Source organism: Lepidothrix coronata, unplaced genomic scaffold (assembly GCF_001604755.1).
Source record: "Lepidothrix coronata isolate B3197 unplaced genomic scaffold, Lepidothrix_coronata-1.0 Scaffold16, whole genome shotgun sequence".
Classification (NCBI taxonomy): domain Eukaryota; kingdom Metazoa; phylum Chordata; class Aves; order Passeriformes; family Pipridae; genus Lepidothrix; species Lepidothrix coronata.
Window position 1 is genome coordinate 7265603 of NW_016690196.1, and position 19270 is coordinate 7284872.

Consider the following 19270-nt stretch of genomic DNA (forward strand, 5'->3'; position numbering starts at 1 on the left):
AAAAAAAAAATCTTACTGATAACACTTTTCTAATTGAACTAGAATTCTTAACACTGAGTTTATGGGTACAGAACAGGTGAAGTAGAGGATATTGAATGCATTTGTGGGATATTTAATTTAAGATTTTAGTTCACTTAAATATCTGTTTCTGAACACCTGTTACTGCTTCTGGTTGCCAAGTTCTCTATAGGTCCACCTTCATTTGACATGCTCCACTTCTGCTCTTTTATTTTAAAGGAATTTGGCATACATCATTCATGAAGAATAATTGAGCTGCCTCAGTTTGAAAATATGAATAATTGTTTAAACTGCCCAAAAAACCTTGCCTGTATGCCCTTAACAAGATCATAAATTATGGAGGACCTATAAATATCAAATATGCAGCATATATGAAATCAAGGAGGTGACTTCTGATTTAGGAAAGTAAAATGGCTTTCTTCAAAAACTCGTGTACTTTCAAAGGACAATTGAGGGTCTTATTAACACAGCCTAGTTAACCTCCCTCCTGCACAAGGTGAAGCGTTACACACTCTAAGCAAAAGATGAAACGTGTAAGGGAAATACAGAATTGGATCGATTTCTTTTAATGATAACTAATTCTTCTAGTCTGGTTGGATAAAAGTAAACATATGTGCTCTATGGTTTTGCTTTTGCTGCATGCCAGGATTCAGCTCGGAGTGAACTCTTGGCAGAGTTATAAGCCTTTGAAAATTGCTTTATAATGGAAATGGTGACAGATCATTAACTACAGTAGTATAAGTGCATTGATTTAACATATTTATAGTTGTCTTAAGTTGCAAAATACATGACGCAGTATGTGCTGAATGCATGGGGAGTATCTGTGTAGTTTTAACTGATTAATGACATTATTCATATTATGTTAATCTTTTTCGAACATATGGCCCCTGACAGTGTTGGACAGGTATCGTTCAGGGGCTAAGATATGTTTGTACTGTAGTGACACTGTGATCCCACTATAATTGCTGTATGGGAAGGGGACCAGGAAGCATTTTATAACATCATGCATTTAATCACCAATGCAATTACAGTGCCACTGGAGTAGATATGTTTTCCTGCTACCAACTCTTAGGAACTTCTGAATCATAATGAATCATTACTAGATAAGCTGGAAAACCTTGTTTCCAGTAAAAAATGCAGAATCTGGGATTTTGCAGTCACACCTAATTAGCATCTGAGGCTTAAATGTCTTTAAAATTAAATGTCTAATGTACGTATGCTATATGAAAGCATTTTTTTCTCCAAAGCCCTTATTCTTCCATCATCAGAAGACAGATGAACAAAAATTATTTTCAAGAATTATGATTATTCTAGTGTTGTTTTTCAAGCACTGAGGAATATATACCCATACTAGAATCTTTACTTATTTTTACTCTGATGCAGCTGCATGATTGTTGTCATTGGTGAGCACCTACATTAATAATACTAGTTCACCATTACTTTAAAAAGTGTAGGCAGCATGCTAATAAAGGTGAAACTGAGCATTTTGTATTGCCCTTTGGCACTTGGGTAGAGTAAAGCTAGTATTAGTTTTTAGTGTTTCTGGTTTGCCTTTTTTTTCATCTTTGAGATGGGATGACGAAGCTATGAAGCACCTGACCCGCTGCCGGAAAATGGAGGATTTTGTTACAAAACCTTCATTATTTATTAGGTGTGCCTATCTAAGTTTCTTGGCAGAAGGTTGTTTCTGGAGACTTTCTTAAGATCAGTCAAATTTCGGCATGCTTCTTTTTAACTCCCTTTGACTGCACAGAATTTCCACATGTAACTTGTTCTTCAGATTGAGATTGTCTTTTTTGATCCTGTCTGTTCTGTTCAACTACTGTATATCTCACAGCCTTTGAGATTTATGACTGGAATTCAGCTGCATTCTCTGGATGTGGTTTTGTATTGATAGTCATTTACTGGGAGAGGGGGAAGGACAACCAAACTTTCAGTGAAGACGGGGTGGAATGCACATTGATTTGGATGGTACCTTGCAATGGTACTGTCAAATGGCAAGGAACAAAAGGAAAAGATGGTAATATGGAGCATAAAATTGAATAAATAACCTCGAGTGCTCTTAGTGGAGTAGATAAGGCCGCTCCGCACCTTTATAAGAATGTACTGGAAGTACCATATGAAAATAGAACTGGGGAAGCAATCTCTTCCGTTTTCTTGATCAGTTACATATCAGTTGTGCTATAGGATATGAACACGTATAGGGTTTGACGTATGCGATTTTTGATATTTAATGACTCTTACTGGCTCACACTTTGCATTATGGACCTTTAACTGGAGATGCAGATGTCCATCTCACCGAGGTTAGGACCCTTTGGTGGTCTGTGTGCACATCTGTCTGAATGCTCTCGTAGTTTCCTTTGCTGTGGCGATTTGTAGGCACGATAGTGCAAGTGAGGGATGATGATTTGAGTAGCCTCAAATGTGCATTTTATTTTTTTTTTACCCTTACATGCGATTTATTTCCTGCTAAAAGTATAAATATGTTATAACTTCCAGGATTTCCCATTTCTGTAAATTCCTTTCACTTCCAAAGTCCCCATGTTATTGCTACTACTTTCATGGTCATGTTGTTAAGGGAGTGTTTTCTTTCTTTGGCAGTGGGGGCAGTTTTAATACCCGCACTTTTTTTCAGACTGAGCCCTGTGGAACGGTTGCGTGCAATCATTCTGGAGCCTCTTGGGTGTTCCAGCTGCCTTGAAGTATCCTCTGCCTCTAACTTAGTGTGCCACTTGACCTTCTGAACTTGCTTCACCTTGTGGTTTCCAATCTACATAATAATTTTGTGTCACCCTTTAGTTAAATGGTTTCTTTTTGACAGAAGGAAGTACCTTCAAAGAGGGTTTAACTTTATATTCTGCCTCAGAGATAATACCATTCTATTTGACTTGATTTATCTATAAATATGAATATCTTTCTGAATACCAGCTTAAATTATGTACAAGTGGAGATTATAAATTATCAGTATAAAACCGGCTTGCTAGGGTTATTGTACATATATATGTGAGTAATTCTGGATTAGGTGCTGTTCAGCATGAACCTGAGTTTTATGGGGAAAATCTGGGAATTACTGTAAGTCCAGTTAAAAACCAGGGTGGTTTGATATCTGATTCAGAAGCATGTCGAATATCCCAATCTAACTGTGACAGAAGGGTCTCAGCCTAAAGACTTGCCATCTAAAACACGCAGTTCTCACTGCCAGGACTGACTTTGAATTCTAGCTTTGCTGTGCCTTATTCACCAGTACAGTGATGATTTTACTCTGTGTTCCTAGAAGCAGGAATTGTATTCCCTTCCCTAAGTTACCTGTGACCATCTTTTTCCTATGAAGTGGGAATAGAAGGCTGTGTCATGACCAAGACTGATACTTCAGAACTTTGAGTGTTTCAAATAAAATTTTCTCTAGAAATAACAGATATTACATATGTATGATATATTTGAGAAGGTTATCAGGAACAAAGAAATTTTATCTGTTTGTGTTCCTTCTTGGCACTATGAGCTTCGGTGAATTCTGGAGTCGCTGAGAAATAATTAATATAAACCAGCGATGTGGTTAACAAGATGTGCCTCATGAGAGCACAGCAATATGCGGGCTTGCTCAATTTTAAGTCTGGTGAGTGAACCCTTGCCTGCTGTAAAGAGGAAATCCTGCCAATGAGATGAGGGATTTGTAGTGTAACAAAGAGCTATCGAACAATGTTTTACTTGACAGACAGTGATATGAATCTCAGATAATACCTAGTAAGTTTGATGTATGTAAACTGCGTAAGGTGTTTTCTTTATAAAGCTTTTGCTCTAATTAAATATTGCATTTTCAAAAAGAAGCTATTGTGATCAGTGCTGTTACTCTATCTCTAATAAAAATGCTCTCTTTTTAGTTATAGTATAATGATGATGTATCTGCACTCACATAAGTGGCTGTGTAAAAGAAACTAAGAGAATAAACACAAAAGTTTAGATTCTCATGGTAGGTAGCAGCCTCAGACTGACTTGGATGCCCCGAAAAGGCATATAAAAGGTTTGGGGAGAAAGTGATCCTTGAAACTATAACAGTGACCTGAAGTTATTTAGCTCACAAGGTCACTTGTCCAGTAGCGCTGTCCTTTCAGAAAATCTGGTGGGTTTTGTGTGTTAGGAGTAAATGGCATTTTTTTTTCTTTTTTTCACATAGCTGTATGTTGTGTTTGCATCTGCGTTTTCCATTGTTGGTGTGCTTTTAAGTAAATATTATATGAGGCTTTGGATTGATATTTAGCAACTGAGATGGTTGGTTATACCACTATTGTCATTGCCCATTCTAATGTCATCAATATGAACCAGCTGAACTCTGCCTTTCTTTTTCTTTGCTGCCCCTGGGGTTTAATGGCTTTGCAGAGAAGCTCCTGCCTGGCATACTGGGCTCCTACAGAAGGTCTAACCCATAAGCAGTGAGTACTGAACTGCAGCACACTAATGCTGTAGGTGTTGACTCACTGTGCTGTTTTTAATTGCAGTTCTGTTGAAGGTAGATAATCTTTGCAGATATTGAATCTTTGGGTATCTACCAATCTGATGATATATTTGTATGGCTACAAATGCTGATCTGCTTTTCTTTTCCTGGGAATTAACTTTTCTTCTGTGCACATACTGTTTGCATTTAAAACTAGCTTTCATGTGTCTGTGGCTCTTGCTATAGCTGGAAAATGCTTATATCTCAAATCTGCAGTGATGTGTGTTCTTTTAGAATTCTTGAGCCTGATGTAAACCAGCTTTCAAATGTGCATGAATTGAAAAGCATCTGTAATGTTTCGATGTGACTAATGCTGAGATATGATTGACCAAGTCTGGATTTACTTTTTTACTGGAAAGTCATTCAAAATAACCCTCTACAAACTCTGTGGGGAGAAAAAATTTCTATAATCCTGATATGTATGTTCATTTGTGATATAATTGCTTTGAAAAAAATTGTCAATTTTTTTCTCTCAAGATAGCAAGCAGTTTTTTATAATTTGTGTTGTTAAGATACTGATCTCCTCTCAAAATTCCATCTGTGTTTGGCTGGAAATAGAAAACAACTGTTTTGATTGTCTCAGTTGTTTTTGTATATGCGTATTTCTAAAGATAAAGGTGCAATTAATTTGCCTAAATTATATATTCCAGCTAGAGCTGCCCTGAGGAGGCAAAAAGGTCTCATCTTGCCTGTCAATAGGTACTTTCAGATCTGCTCAGGACAGCTTTAATACTTACATGTAATGGCAGAGCTAGTTCAGGAATGCTGAACAAATCAAATACTGGCTGGTGTGCACAGAAACTGGATTGTTCTTACTTAAAGACATTTCAACACTTTTGAGAATATTCTCTAGGTCACTTTGTGAAGGAGATGTGATATTAGAAGAGAGCTTTTGTAAACTAGGAGGAACTCGTTCTCCCATAGAGTTTTGCTCTGGGTATTTTCACGGTAGCCCTAGGGAGGTCTATAACCATATATATATATTTTTTTTTTCTGTGAGCGTACTGAGTTTCTGAGGCTTGAACACTTGTGGCATAATTGCATAGACAACTTTGGAGACATCTGGGAGGCTTAAGATATGGTGTTGTTCTCCAGCTGTTTTTCTCTGTTGCTTCCCTCAAAGCTGAGCCACTCTAGTGGATCATATGAACTGTCCTAGTCCATGTCAGTGCAGAGCCAGACAGGTTATTTTAAATTACTGCTGGATACAGCTGAGGGTAGTAATGAACAGCTTGAGGTAATAACTACTTAAGCCATTCCAGCTAGACTTCAAGAGCACATATGTCTGTGTCCTTATAAGTACAATACTTTAATCTCTCCATTGCTGTATTGTATTCAGGATTTGTCAGGACTGCAGAGCTGTTGCCAAGGGAAGTCTGATATTTAAGTGGAATGTATTGGTGCTTCCTGTCTATCATCATACTGCAGTAGAAAGATTTGAATAATGAATGTGTAACATGTACGTTGAATGGTAAAGGAAGCTTATTTTCATATATGAGGTAAATGTGTGGAAATCATGTTTTGGAAACTCTTTAAATTGGAAAGAGATTACCACACGAAGTCTCTTTCCTGACTCTGTTTCTAGTTCAGCTGTTTTCAGCCACTTATCTTTGATTCTTAGCCATATAAGTTCTTACCCTCTCTGTGCCCTTTCCATTCCCCAAAAACCTTCCCTATATTGATTAGAAATATAATGAATTTTTTAGCTCTATTTTTTTTTTATTTTTTGCCCAGGTCCAGCAAGACTATGAATCTCTGTTCCAAATGCTTTGCTGGTAAGTGCAGTAAAAGGTTTTGTGTTTTTGTTAGATTATTGAAACCACATTGTTGGCATCTCCTTTAGGATTTGTGCATGGGTTTCTCTTCTTTCAGTGTGTATATGTAATCAGGTTTTCCTCACTTCGTTGCTTCATTTCTTTGCTAATCAAGAACCTCTTGTGTAAATGTACCCATCAAACCTTGTTCTTGAAGTTTATGGAATTTTGGTACATCCTTGAACTACAGAGCTCCACTGCCAGCACAGCTCCTGTATGGATGATGTGGCTTTCAGAATGTCTGAATTGTATTTTGGAATTTCATAGAATTATTTTATAATAACCTCTGTTATATAAAATGGATAAAAAATGAAAAGGAAAAGTTGGTATAGAATACCTTGTTTCTTTTTACTTACAGCCCTTGAATGTTAAATCATCAGTAGCTCATCGGTAGGCTAATTCTAATTACTGCATATTATTTCTTATTGTAAGGTCATTGCTTTTGTGTAAAATCTTAAGAATTGTTATTGACCGTTTCCCATTACCATCTTTTAGCTTTGCCTTTCTGAATTATTTTTTTTTGGTATTATTTAATATTGTAAACTAATTTTTAATTTTAATTAAAGTCCTGTCATAGTTCATGATTTGTAATTTGTCTTGGGGGAACCGATACAATTTTAAAAGGATCAGCATTTTTATTAAACTTTAAAGCTTTTTCAGCATTTTTTTTTAACAAAAAAAAATGAATTTTGACTCATAGATTATAGATCTTAGGTTCAGCATCACTTCATTAAACAAACACATGGGAAATAAAGATTGTCTAAGGTTGTACAGCAAAATGATGCATGTATTTCTCTGGCTGTTTTCCAAAGCCATGGGTCACTGGAATGGTATATTGAGAAAAGTGTAAGTCCTTTCTTGTGCTCTTTCCCTACTGACCACGGTCACAAACAAGTTACGAGGTCTTTGATTTGATTCAGTGAGACTGATATGTTTATATTAGCACTGCAAAAAGCTTATGTTTGTGTACCTCAGAAATGGGGGTGTTCTGAATCCGAGACATCAAAATGGCCCATCCCTCACATTCTGAGTTTAGCAGAGTACCCAACACTTCTCAGACAGCAGACCAGGCATTAGGCAAAACATCTTTTATTTTGGTTTTACTGGTTTGGATTTTTTTTGTTTGCTTGGAATTCTGTTTCTGTTTAACAAGAAGAAAAGTTCTTGTCTTCTATTCTGCAGTTCTTCTGAAACTCCATTACTTCTGATAAAGTTAATTTTTTTCTGTTGTAAAATTGCAAGATGATACACAAACATTTGTGTGATTGGGGACTGTGGGGGCGGGGGCAGGCGGGAGAGCTTATGTTTTTCAATTTTCAAGACATTCCTTAGAGCCTGTTTATTTTAATGAAATAAGTTCTTGGAAGAGTTTGAGTAGCTTAAAAAGCTACTAGTAGTTGGAATAAAACAAGGTATTGTAGGAAAAGGCAAATTTACTCTATCTTTTTTTAGACCTTAACTATGGTTCCTTTAACAAGTAGTATTGAAATAACCAGTTCTGTTGGAGTCATAACTTGAAACCTCTCAATGTCATCATTCCAGCAGAAAATAATTTTTCTATTTTTTCTTTTTTCCTGATGTTACTGAAAATATTTTTGGCGTATTTTTTGTACTGGGTTTCCAGCCACATACGGAAATAGAAAGATGTATACTCTTGTTTCTAACACCACAGATAGCAAGATTTTAGGCAAGTAAGGTGTTGAAGATGTTTTTCACTGTTTCAGGCACTCCAAAGAAAGGATGTGAAAAAAGTTCCTCTTTTTTAATATGGCAAATTATTTATTCAAATGTATTGAAGCAGGTTTGTATGTGAGGGAAAATTGCAAAATATGATTTCTCTTGACCATTGTTTCCTTTCTCTTTTATTTCAGAAAAAAGAAATCCACACAACGAAAAAGGTTAGTAACTTTTTACATTTTTTTGTTGGTTTTTTTCAAGGAGAAGGGATAGAGTCCAGTCTTCCTGTTTTTTAAAAAATTAATTTGAGACAAACACAGCAGGAAAGAGCTTACATTTGTGTGAGCATTACTTTTTTATACATACCAGAGGAGAAGGGCAACAAGGGATGAAAACATTGTTGTGTTTACAGTGCAATATGATTTATTCGTGGAGCCTTCCTATCTTAACAGGTTTCTCAGACTTTCTGAACTATGTACAAGTTTGTAAATATGTGGTTGTAAGCTGTTCTTTGCTTCTGCCCTTCCTGACTTCCCCATTGTCCTGGTTCCAGCCAGGTCAGGATTAATTTTTGCAGTAGCCAGGAGCAGCATGGCTGGGACCTGGAGGTTATTCCATTCCACCTCATGTCATTGCCAGGGGTGGGGGAAATGGACTCATTTCCAGGGAGAAAGAGTTCCTTCCGTTTGAGAAAACGTGGCAGAGGGAGTGACCGGTTCCAAGCAATCCCATGTGAATTGTTTCCCTATCTTGTACCTTTATTATTGATATTGTAGCTGTTACTGTGTGTTTTCTTACCTCATCGAAGTCTCCAGTAAATGTTCTTATCTCAATCTGTGATCTTTACCTTTGGTGCCTCCAGTTCTCTGCTCCAGCCTGCCACAGAGGGAGAGGAAGGGGGGGGGGAAGTGAGCAGCGTGGTTTGGAGTTTCAGTGAAGAATGTTCCTAAACCACAACACCCATCCCTTGGGAAAAAAATGGTCATAGTTTGATATCCATTGTATTAATCAGCACAGAATTTGATCAAAGGGCAATCGCCTGTCAGTTTGCCTTATTGTTTGACCAAATGCTTCTGATTTCTAAATTTATTATCAAAATAAATTCACTGAATTTTCACTCCCATTTGTCCAAAGATGAAACAAACAGCAAAAGCAACCGGATTATGTAGCAGGGAGGCTGGCATTCCTTGTTTTGACTATCTTCTGTACAATTTCTTACATTAAATGTGGGAATACTGTTTATTATAGAGATTAATTTGTTCAGTTTTCTATGGCAAGAATGAGCTGCATACTGCACAGATATATGCAACCATTTGCCCAGAAGTGCCCAATGTTTTGGCCTAGATCTAGAAGGTTCAGTAAGCTCTTCTGTACAATCACAAATTTGCTGTTCATTTGCCCCAGACTAGCTCTTGGCTTGCACGTGAAGGTTGATAAATACTGTAGAGGAGCTTGAAGTTAGCTGTCCTCTTCAGCCCTCTTTGCCGCCTCTTCTGAGAAGGAATACCTGATTTGTTTTACTTTAGCCCTGTAAAAGCAACAGACTTTTGTAATATTCAAGAGCTTCTCTGAAATAATTTCAAGTGAATTGTACTTCTGCAAAGTGCTGTAACATTGTCTCCAATTCAGTGCTGACCGTGTGCTATCAGTGCCTCGAAGTCTTCAGATACAGTACAAATGTAATACTGCCTATTAAAGTGCTTCAAATTAAATATGCTCTTTAGATGGTTAAGACATAGTTGCTTCAGACTTTTCATTCATTGAGAATACAAATACAATAAAGTGGTGTTTTGGGGTTTTTTAATCAGAATATAGGCTGATGAGTGAAAAAATGCACATTACAGCCAGAGTATCTCCCTTAATGACAACACATCTTTCACTAAGACTGCAACGTTTCTTCTTTCAGTATGGTAAACTGTGAAATTGGAATGATTAAAATACAGGACAGTGATGAGTGAAATTTTTCAAAAGTACTCTTATGAACATAACTTTGCTCACATTGGGTTTATGGAAGTTTTAATATCACCTTCAGGTAGGGGCAATGTTTGAGTACCTTTTGAAACGTCACTTTTATAAAGTAGGGTCTTGCAGGCAGGAATTCTACATTCGTGGAAACAACACCTGGTACCTCAAGAACTCAATTTTAATTGGAACCTCTGGGAACAGTCACAGAACAAACTATTATGGAGCAAGAACAAATATTTAAATACAGAAAATGGTGAAACTATACTTTCTACTTAAATGATGCCAAAACCACATAGTCTGCCTTTAATCCATTTGATTGTGATCTTAGAAGGTTTAGTGCATTGGAAAGAGGGGTGCAGAAAGTGGATTTCAGCTTGTTCAATAGTATGTGAAGCTGAAGGTAAGTGCAGCAGGAAGGTTTGATGGACAGATGCACCTGGAAAACTGGAAGAAGATAAAGTTATGATTAGAGTATTCATGGATTTGTGAATCAAATTAATAGCCCTTCTGTCTCAATGTGTAATTGAAACTTCTAGAAGTGGGTGTCATTTCTTAATCCAGCTGTACAATATTTATGTTCACATTCTGCAAAACGCTAGATCAGCATCACTGAAATTGAGAAAATAATTCAATGATATAAATCAAGAATTTTCTGAGTTTTAAGGGCTTTACCGTTACTGAACTGTTAGTTCAGTTTTATTTTTAGATTTAAATAAAGCATTTTTTTTACATACTGTTTTCTTGATGAGTAAAAAAAAATTACAGAGTTTTAATATCCATCTAACAAGCAGAAAATCAGTATTGCTGAAAATGCATATGTATTTTCAATGTGTATGTTTAGCTCTATGCTAGGTTATGAAATTTTGTAACCTTTTATTTTCCTGAATTGAAAAGATCTAATAAGGGTGTGGGAAATAAAAATAGATAGTAATATCTGCTATATAACATACCTGAACTCTTACTGTAGAGTTATTTCATATTTTTGTGCATCTTAAGCATCCTGCTTTCTTGAGCAGACCTTTATTTTGTCATGCTTAAGTCATACACAGTTTTTGAAGCTTACAAAATTGAGACTTTTATGTGGCTCAGAGTTACTGAATAACAATTTCTTTTCTCTTGATTTTTGTAAATCTTGGGAGCTATTTAGAGCTTGTCTGTTATTACTGCCATGTCTGGCAGTAATAACACCTACTGTAAGCATGAGCTGGCAAAAATCAGTGTTCCTGCCGAAATAGATTTTGCTGTTAATTAACTGCTAATTTGATCTTTAGTCAAGCTTTCAGCTTGCTTTCTGGAAACCTTTTCAACTGGTGTATCTTGCATGTTTCTAGTTCAAATTTTGTTTTTTTTGCTGTATCCTATTGTACAATAAATGATAAATTATGCCACCAAGCCTTACAGAGTTCAAGAAGCATTTGAATGATACTCTCGGGCACACAGTGTGACTCTTGGGGATGATCCTGAGCAGGGCCAGGAGTTGGACTCAATCATCCTTGTGGGTCTCTTCCAACTCAGCGTATTCTGTGATTCAGCCCTTCTGTTCATAAAGTTTTCAGTCCTAAATGAATGATTAAAAATCTGTTGGGTTTGCATTTTTCATATGCTTGTAATTTTCAACATGAATCCACAAGTTTTAGTACTTTGTTGGAAAAGCAGTGAACATTTTCAGAAGTTCGAAAACATCACTAAAGAATTAGTTTTCTTTATTGCTGCACAAGACATTTCTTTTTTCAGTATGGTATTCCCTTTGTTGGCTCCTGATGGAAACCAGTGCCTCAATATGTTGCTTCATTAGGCTACAGTTTGTTGCTGTATTCATCTCGGTCTTTGTATTTTGAAGTACATGGAGTGCTTGCTACAAAAAACATCACTCACTGGCTAGAGCTTGAAAGCAGTCAGGCTTCATCTTCTCAGGCTTGCAGCTAAATATTTCTTTGGAAAATTGTATAGCTGATTACAGTGGCAGCAAAAATATTTCTAATTTCTAGAGCACTACTAATAGAAAATTGTAACATTTCAGAGATAACCATAGATATTGTTTGGCATCCATTCAATTTCTTTTACTTTATACCCAAAGAATTTCTAAAAGGGAAAGGCTGGTAGGAAAAAGATGTCTTGGCATAGTTAATGAACTTGAAAGATGAGATGTATGCTAAACTTGAGAAAGAAAGTCACCAGGAAATGGAATTAAGAAAAAATTGGATAAACTACTTCAGTTGAGCTTCAGTTATTTATAAGCTTGATTTGCATTGCTGACCCCGGTGACTCTTTTTACACTGTTGGTGTGCATTATTCCATGGCTTTAAAAAAATGTAAAGATCTGAGAAATAGCTCTGTTTGGTTTGTTAGAACAGGGCAATATTTTGTGGAAGGGTTTGGAAGGGACTTAAAAGATTTTTAGTTGATTCCTTTTCCCCTAACCTGGCTTAAAGTTTTAGAGGGGAAATACAAATTAATAGAAAGTGAGTTTATTAAAATACGGTTGTATGATGTAAGCTTAGGACTAATCATTTTACTACTGTCAAAAGTAACATCAACCAAATCATCCAGCATGTTTATACTACACCATCTTAGGTCTCCTTAAATAAAGGAGAATTGGAAATTTGGGAGAGAAGGATACCTGAAGCTTTCTAGCCTTGTTGGAGCTATAAGAGTTAAATAAAGAACACATGTTGAGTGGAGTTAGTAAAACATTACTTGAGGGGTCCACTTTTTTGTTACTGTCATGGCATGGAAGCTGTGGAGTACAGTGCTCCTATGTTTCTTTGTGTCAATGCTGATATAATTTGGCTGTGCATTACGTAAAAAGGCATTAAAGATGCTGTGTAGAAGACACAACTCTCATCTGCTCGGGACCTGGCTGTGTGGAGTAGTGCAGTGAAGGGTGTGAACAAGGGCCAATGGTTCAGCTGCTTGTTTGGTTTGCTCAAATATTTTGTCCTTTTTCATCCTCTTTTATCTTCCCCCATATAAAACAGTGGGAAGGGGTGAGCACTGATGGAAGACAGACCCATGAAGTTTCTTTACCATTGTTAGTGGAAGAAAGGGAACTTCTTTCACAGCTGTCACTCAAATGTTGTGTTCTGCTTTTTCTCTTTTCTTCTTCCTGGCTACTACAAGTTAGTAGGGCATTATCCCATCACATTTGTAAGTGTCATTTCACCAACACAGTCTAGTAAAACTGAATGCCTTTTAATTAATAACTTTATCATTTTACAGTCAATCCTGTCAGCAGTCTACCCTGTAGGACATCGGTGGCTGTTGGATTGTGCCTTGGGAAATAAAGTCTAGTTGTCTGGGGCTCATTTGTTAAATATATAAACTCTACTCATACAAAACTATGACCCCTTATCAGTGCTGGCTACCCAAAAAGACTGTCAAATAGTCTTAATTTAATTTTTTTCTGTCTTGAAAAGACATTACTGATATTTTCCATGTGTTTTCTTTTTCTTATCTCAGGGGTTGGACAGTTCCATTGTACAGATTGATCTACAAGCAAAGAAAAGGGCTCAGCTCTCATTTTTTTCCTTAGTCTTGCCTTAGTTTTTCATAGCTCTGTTTTTGAGTGTATATCCTTCTTTATGGTAAAGCCAGTTTCCTTCTATTTTGCTAATATCTTGTTCACCTTCTAACCTTTCCAAATGACTTGTGGAAACACCAGCTGTAATTTAGTCTCCTGTGTACAGGTTCTCTGTTGACGTAAAAAAAAAAGTTTGGAAATATGACTTAATTGCTATGATGTTTGCACATTACCAGCATGAAAGCAGACTTATCAAGGATGTGCAACCCACAGGTTTAATTTATTAAACTTTCTTGTAACTCCGTTCTCCTATAAATGTGTGCATGAGACAGAAGGAATGTTTTTGCTTTTTTCTAATTTAGCAATTTACTTGATTTATAGAAAAGTCTGTGCTCTGTTTTGTGTATTTGCTTGTTTGGAATCCTTCTCTAGTTTATAGAGACAGTAGTGATTTGTTCCTTAGCCTCCCTGTGGAGTTTGTTCCATATTACAATCTAATTCCATGTCCATGTCGTGCACTCCTGAGCTGTTAATTTGTACATTTCGATGCAGTTTGTTTCATCGTGTTTTTGTAATCCAAACTGAATCTAACGAGCTATGTGCTTTGGGGACCCAGCCTTGCCTTGCCAATTAGAACAAGTGGTTACTGAGAGAGAGCATGTTTTAAATAAAACATGGCACCTCTGCGTGCGACCAGCAGCCTTTGGGGAATAAAAGAGAATATTTAACTCTTTGTGACTGAGAAGAGAGGTCAGATCAGTGGGCACATTTTAGAAACATTCAGCTTATTCCTTTAAAAAGTATTATGCAGATTTTGTCTTGCAAATAAAATGTAGTTTGGCACTGGAGATGTGTCAGGCACTACTGCATGGGAGTATTTAGGAATGCGCAAGGATATCTGTCGAGGTGACTGCAGATTTTCTAGAATTCTAATTACTAGTGCCATATGAAAATTGTACGGGACCAGCAGCTAACCTTTCTCTTTCCCCTTGTACTGTTACACAAGAGTCCAAGGTGGAACAGGAGAAGTGCTATGTGGTAAACGAGCTGGTTTCAAAAGGCATTTTGCAAGGGAAGGAATCTAGAGCCAATTTTTTTTTTTAATAAGTACTAAGGTTATGTGCTAGGTGGCCAAGAGGAAGTTACTCTGCCGTTTTGAGGTAGCTGGGAAAGTGTACCTCTATGATCAGTATTTGTGATGATTGAAGAAATTATCCAGCATTCTGCTAGTCCTTACACTAACTAAACTTCCTGGTGAATTCAAGCAGAACACAACAGTGATTTTGGCCAGTTAACTCTGCTTGCAGTTCTTGCAATTCTTTCATTCCAGTCCCAGCATTTTCATTCCTCTCTTATCCCTATTAACTTGTACATGCTTGAGCATCTCCAAATGGAAGGTAGTTACTGTCCAACAACAACCCTTAACCAAGGACAGTGAGAAAGAATTTAGGTGAGCAGTCACAGTGATGGGCTAGACAACATTTCAGCAATTCTTGCCTACACAGGCAAGGCAAGACCAAGAAAGACCTTCCTTGTGAAAAGGTTTTTGCTCAGCAGCTTGGTGTTAAGGAAAGTATAGCTGTTCTCTAAGGTGATTTAAGCTGTTAGAGGAGCAGGTGTACCGGACACATGTGATCTGGATAATAGAACAAAATGTAACTGATGACTTTTCAGTTGTTTATCTGTTTTATGTAAAAAGAATGTGATCTAGCAGCTAGACAGCTGACTAGGATCCTGGGACTTGATTTCCTTTTCACAGTCAGTGAGCATTTCTTAGTGATACTAGACAAGTTGCTTTTTTTGTCTCCTAATTCCATTCCTCATCAGTTACTGAGAGATGATAGTATTTCCCTCTTGATTTTGGACAGGCTGATTTTGGACTTGCCTTTTATACCCTTGAGGAATGGATGCAGCTAGGGACCTTTTGTTTCTTTATTTTGTCTTAGCCTTCATAAGTCTTAGGCAAAATTCTGGAATTTCAGTTCTCTTCTGTGTGTGGCTGTTCTACAGTTGCATTTCCATTCTTCATCTTTGTGACACTTTCTCTTTAGTTCAGTTTGTTTATCTTCTTAATTTAGAAGAAATCACATTGCTCTGTTGCAATTAATGTGTACCAGATTGGGTTTTTTTAAAAAACTTTTAATGCTGTTTCTTATGGAGCCTGCAAACATTCCAGTAGTTTTTTATTTTTACCGGTTTTCATATGTGTTGCAAATCTTGTATGTTCTCACAAAGTTAGTCACCAGAGGGCAAACTGTTCATGCAGATTTAGTCAATACAGCTATAACTTTGAGCTTTTTTAAAAAAATCACAGTGTCTGTGAATGAGTTTGCATGTAATATTAATTAAATAGAAGGTGAAAGGATAATGACTCTCATCTTCAGAGGTACAAAATTTAAGATGTTACGTTGAATGAGATGGAATTCTTAAAGGTTAACATTTAAACTGTTGTACTAATTTGCAAACTTTGGGGGAAAAAATACCCCTTGATAATTTTTCTTCTTTGTTATTGCATTAAATATCCCTTATTAAATAAGTTATTTAGGATCACTTATGAATAAATGTAAAAAGTGATTAAATATCACTTAACTATTAGTCCAGGAGAATATTAGTAGGTTAAAATAGTTTCCAGCAGGAATGTCTTTATCCTTAAATGTGAGTAGATGAATCTCCATTGTGGGGACAGAGCTGTGTGTTTGTAATTTTATACTGGAGATCTCTAAGCCTGCAGGACTATTGATAAGGTCTTTCTGGTAAAATTATCTGAAAGAACTGCATCTCTAATAACTGAATGTGTAAGATTTTGCTCCTTTCTTTTGCAGAAAGCATAGGCTATTGACTGAATCTGATGCTGAAGATTTAGGAAATGACAAGGCAGGTTATGGTGCCATAATAATTAATCCAGTCTGTGTGTATCCATTATAACTGTCTTTTAATTATGATAAAAGGATCAAAGAGTACAGGAAAGCATAAGATTACTGGCCTACTCTGGTTTAAATCACAGGTCAGTAGATATCATCTAGGTAAGCTCTGCTTGTTGAAAATGTCTCCTTGAAACAGATATCCTGTCCTGATGTGAAGCCACTGGGGGTTCTTCATGCACCATGGGCTCCAGTATTTCTACTGGATAGTCTCCCTCACTATTAAGTAATACTAAGGTGTGCCTTCTTAATTGCAACACTGTAGAGATGTTTATTCACAATTGTACTCTCATTCGTTGTACTGAATAGGAGGCAATATAAGACATTCTGTCATGCCCTGTATCTTCTTACCAGGACGCTTGTATTTGAGCTGAATGGAGAATAATTATTTTCTTTATAGAATTTCTTTAAATAACTCATTAGCCCCCTAGTGTTTCAAGAAAATAAGAAATTTACCATCTTGACATTTTCGTGAGTCAGGGTTGTGATATTCTTGTTCACTGTATATAGATAAGAATCTAAACCACAAATGTCAAACATCCACACATATTGGGATTATATGTTGGATATCAACTTTGAGAAGCCTTGGAACTGTAGTCCTTTCATAATCTCTGTCCCCCAAGGCATATAATTTTTTGATGCTTTAAACATTGAAAGTACACATCTTCCGACCTCGATGGAACTGCAGGGGTATTTAGTGCTTCTCCTAGTGGGGACCCAGGAATCCTAATCTGAACATCTTGAAAATAAATATGAGGAGGAACTTACAGAAGTCATATAAGAATTCTGTGGCAGAGAACATGAGTAGAATTTAGTTCTCTTTGATTTCTCTTTGATTTCCTTGGGGTTAAAACAAAGTCAAGAGTCTAGCAGAAAGGAGCTCTGCTTTCTGTAAGATACCAGTTGCACATTGTGAACATTTTTCATTCCATCCAGTAAGCAAATTAAGGGTCCTCTAAAAGAGAAGTTCTGTGACTGCATGCATTATGAAAATAATTTCAAATTAAATAAAGAGGTCAGATCACAAGTGTACAAAATTGATTTGATCAGGCACTTACTTATTTCAGAGTGCTTGACTTTTCAAGCTCAGTGTAGGATTTTGCCATCCTTTAATGCCACTCCCATCCATCTAGTATAAATAAATGCAGTTATGTGGAACTGTGACTGTTACTGGCCAAAGTATTTGGAAACTATGAATCAGGAGTGTTGATTCTGAGCTGTTGGGCTGCAGTCAGGTCACGAGTTGGACCCAAACGCTCTGTCTCAGTTGGGATCAGAAGTGCTGAAGCTGAACAAGCAATCTAGCTGTGGTCTTCTGTAGAGTGTATCTTCTGAGATTTTTTCCTGCTGCAACAAAAAGTAATAGCCTTCAGAGCATAATAGAAGACTTTTCTCCCTCTCCTCTGCGTTAAGGCTCATCAAGCAAATGCAGAGGGAGGCTCTGGTTTGTATATTTTTAACTGCTAATGTTACCTACACCATAGCTGTTTATTACTTGAATAAGTGAACACATAAATTTCATGATGTGCAGGGTTAATGAACTTAATGTATAAGGAGGAAACGTTGGAGATTTCTAAACTTCTATTCTGTATTTATGTACATTTATATATCTTAGTACTCAGAAAAAGCAGTAGCATTTTTATTTGATTTCAGCTCCTAAATAATAGGAGCTTTTATATTTTGGGATTGGTCCAGCTCTATGGGAAAGGTTCCATATAAATGGCGAGCAAATTTGAACAGACAGTAGATATCTTTGGGGATTGTAAGCATTAGAAATGACCAAAAGTAAACTTGTGCATGTCGAATAAGATTGCTCAAAGTGGACTTAGTATTCACTAGAAGTTGTTTGCAGTGAGCTACATCAGGAATAAAAGACCGATTTCTTTGTTGGTAATTGTATAAGTTACAGGCTTTGCTCTTTTAACAAAAGATGGTGGGGTTTTGCCTTCTGTCTTGAGTTTTGCTTCAGAGTAGGGAAAAAAAAACAACTTTCAACACTTTAGAGGGTATCTGTGGAGGTAAATACCAGTCTGGCTCATTTCTAGGTTGAAAAGGAAATATATTGTGCTATTTACCAGCGTGTTCTAGCGATGTTTAGTATAGCATTACTGCTCCTAATAGACAAGCTTTCGTTCACCTCTGTTGACACGTCCTGCCCTGCAATGTGTGAAGAAATAGAAAGCTGATCCCAGTGTAGGTGAATGCAGTCTTTCACCGTGACATTTTCTGTGCCTCAGCAAAGTCTGTGCATAGCTTCAAGTCCTCAGGAGAACTGCTGTCTGCTGAAACGCTTTGAGCAGCAATTTGAAAACTACATTATGACAATTTTTTTTTCCTTGAGACTCACTAGTATGTAGAGAAAATTGTGATAGATGTAAATAATTCTACAAATACAGAAGTATATAATGGGTGTTGACATCTACTCAGTTGACAAAGGTAAGTAAAATGGTTAGAAATAGCTCAAATGTTAGTCTTCATTCTGCACCACTTCTGTTAGTGTCCATAATTATAATTTTTAAAGAGTTAAAATAACAAGAAACTTTTAACTGTAAGGGTTTAATTTACGATAGATGTAGCAGTCACTTGTTTTGATAATCAACACATGAAAATCATAGTTGATATGTAACTGCAGCTAGTTGGAGGTAACTGGATGGGTTCCAGTATGAATATATTCTTTTTTTTTTTTTTAAATGAACTCTTGAATCTATGCACAACTGAATTGTAAAACACAGTGTCTCAGAATCCAAAATCAAGATGCCTGACAATATTCTCCAGATCAATATATCTGGTAGCTGTGGATAGCAGTAGGTCTCCAGTGCATTTCAGTTATTTTTCCCCCCCCCTCTTTTTCTTTTTCTTACTTTGA

General features: G+C 36.6%; 1 protein-coding gene across 2 annotated transcripts in view; it reads left to right on the top strand.

The window, feature by feature from the left end:
- ZFAND3 (zinc finger AN1-type containing 3) overlaps positions 1 to 19270 on the top strand; it is a 134227-nt gene that overhangs the window by 25397 nt on the left and 89560 nt on the right. For both annotated transcript variants that reach the window (XM_017806778.1, XM_017806779.1), the window contains exons 2-3: positions 6242 to 6282; positions 8193 to 8219. In XM_017806778.1, the coding sequence (XP_017662267.1) occupies positions 6242 to 6282; positions 8193 to 8219 (68 nt within the window). The remainder of the gene's footprint in view (positions 1 to 6241; positions 6283 to 8192; positions 8220 to 19270) is intronic.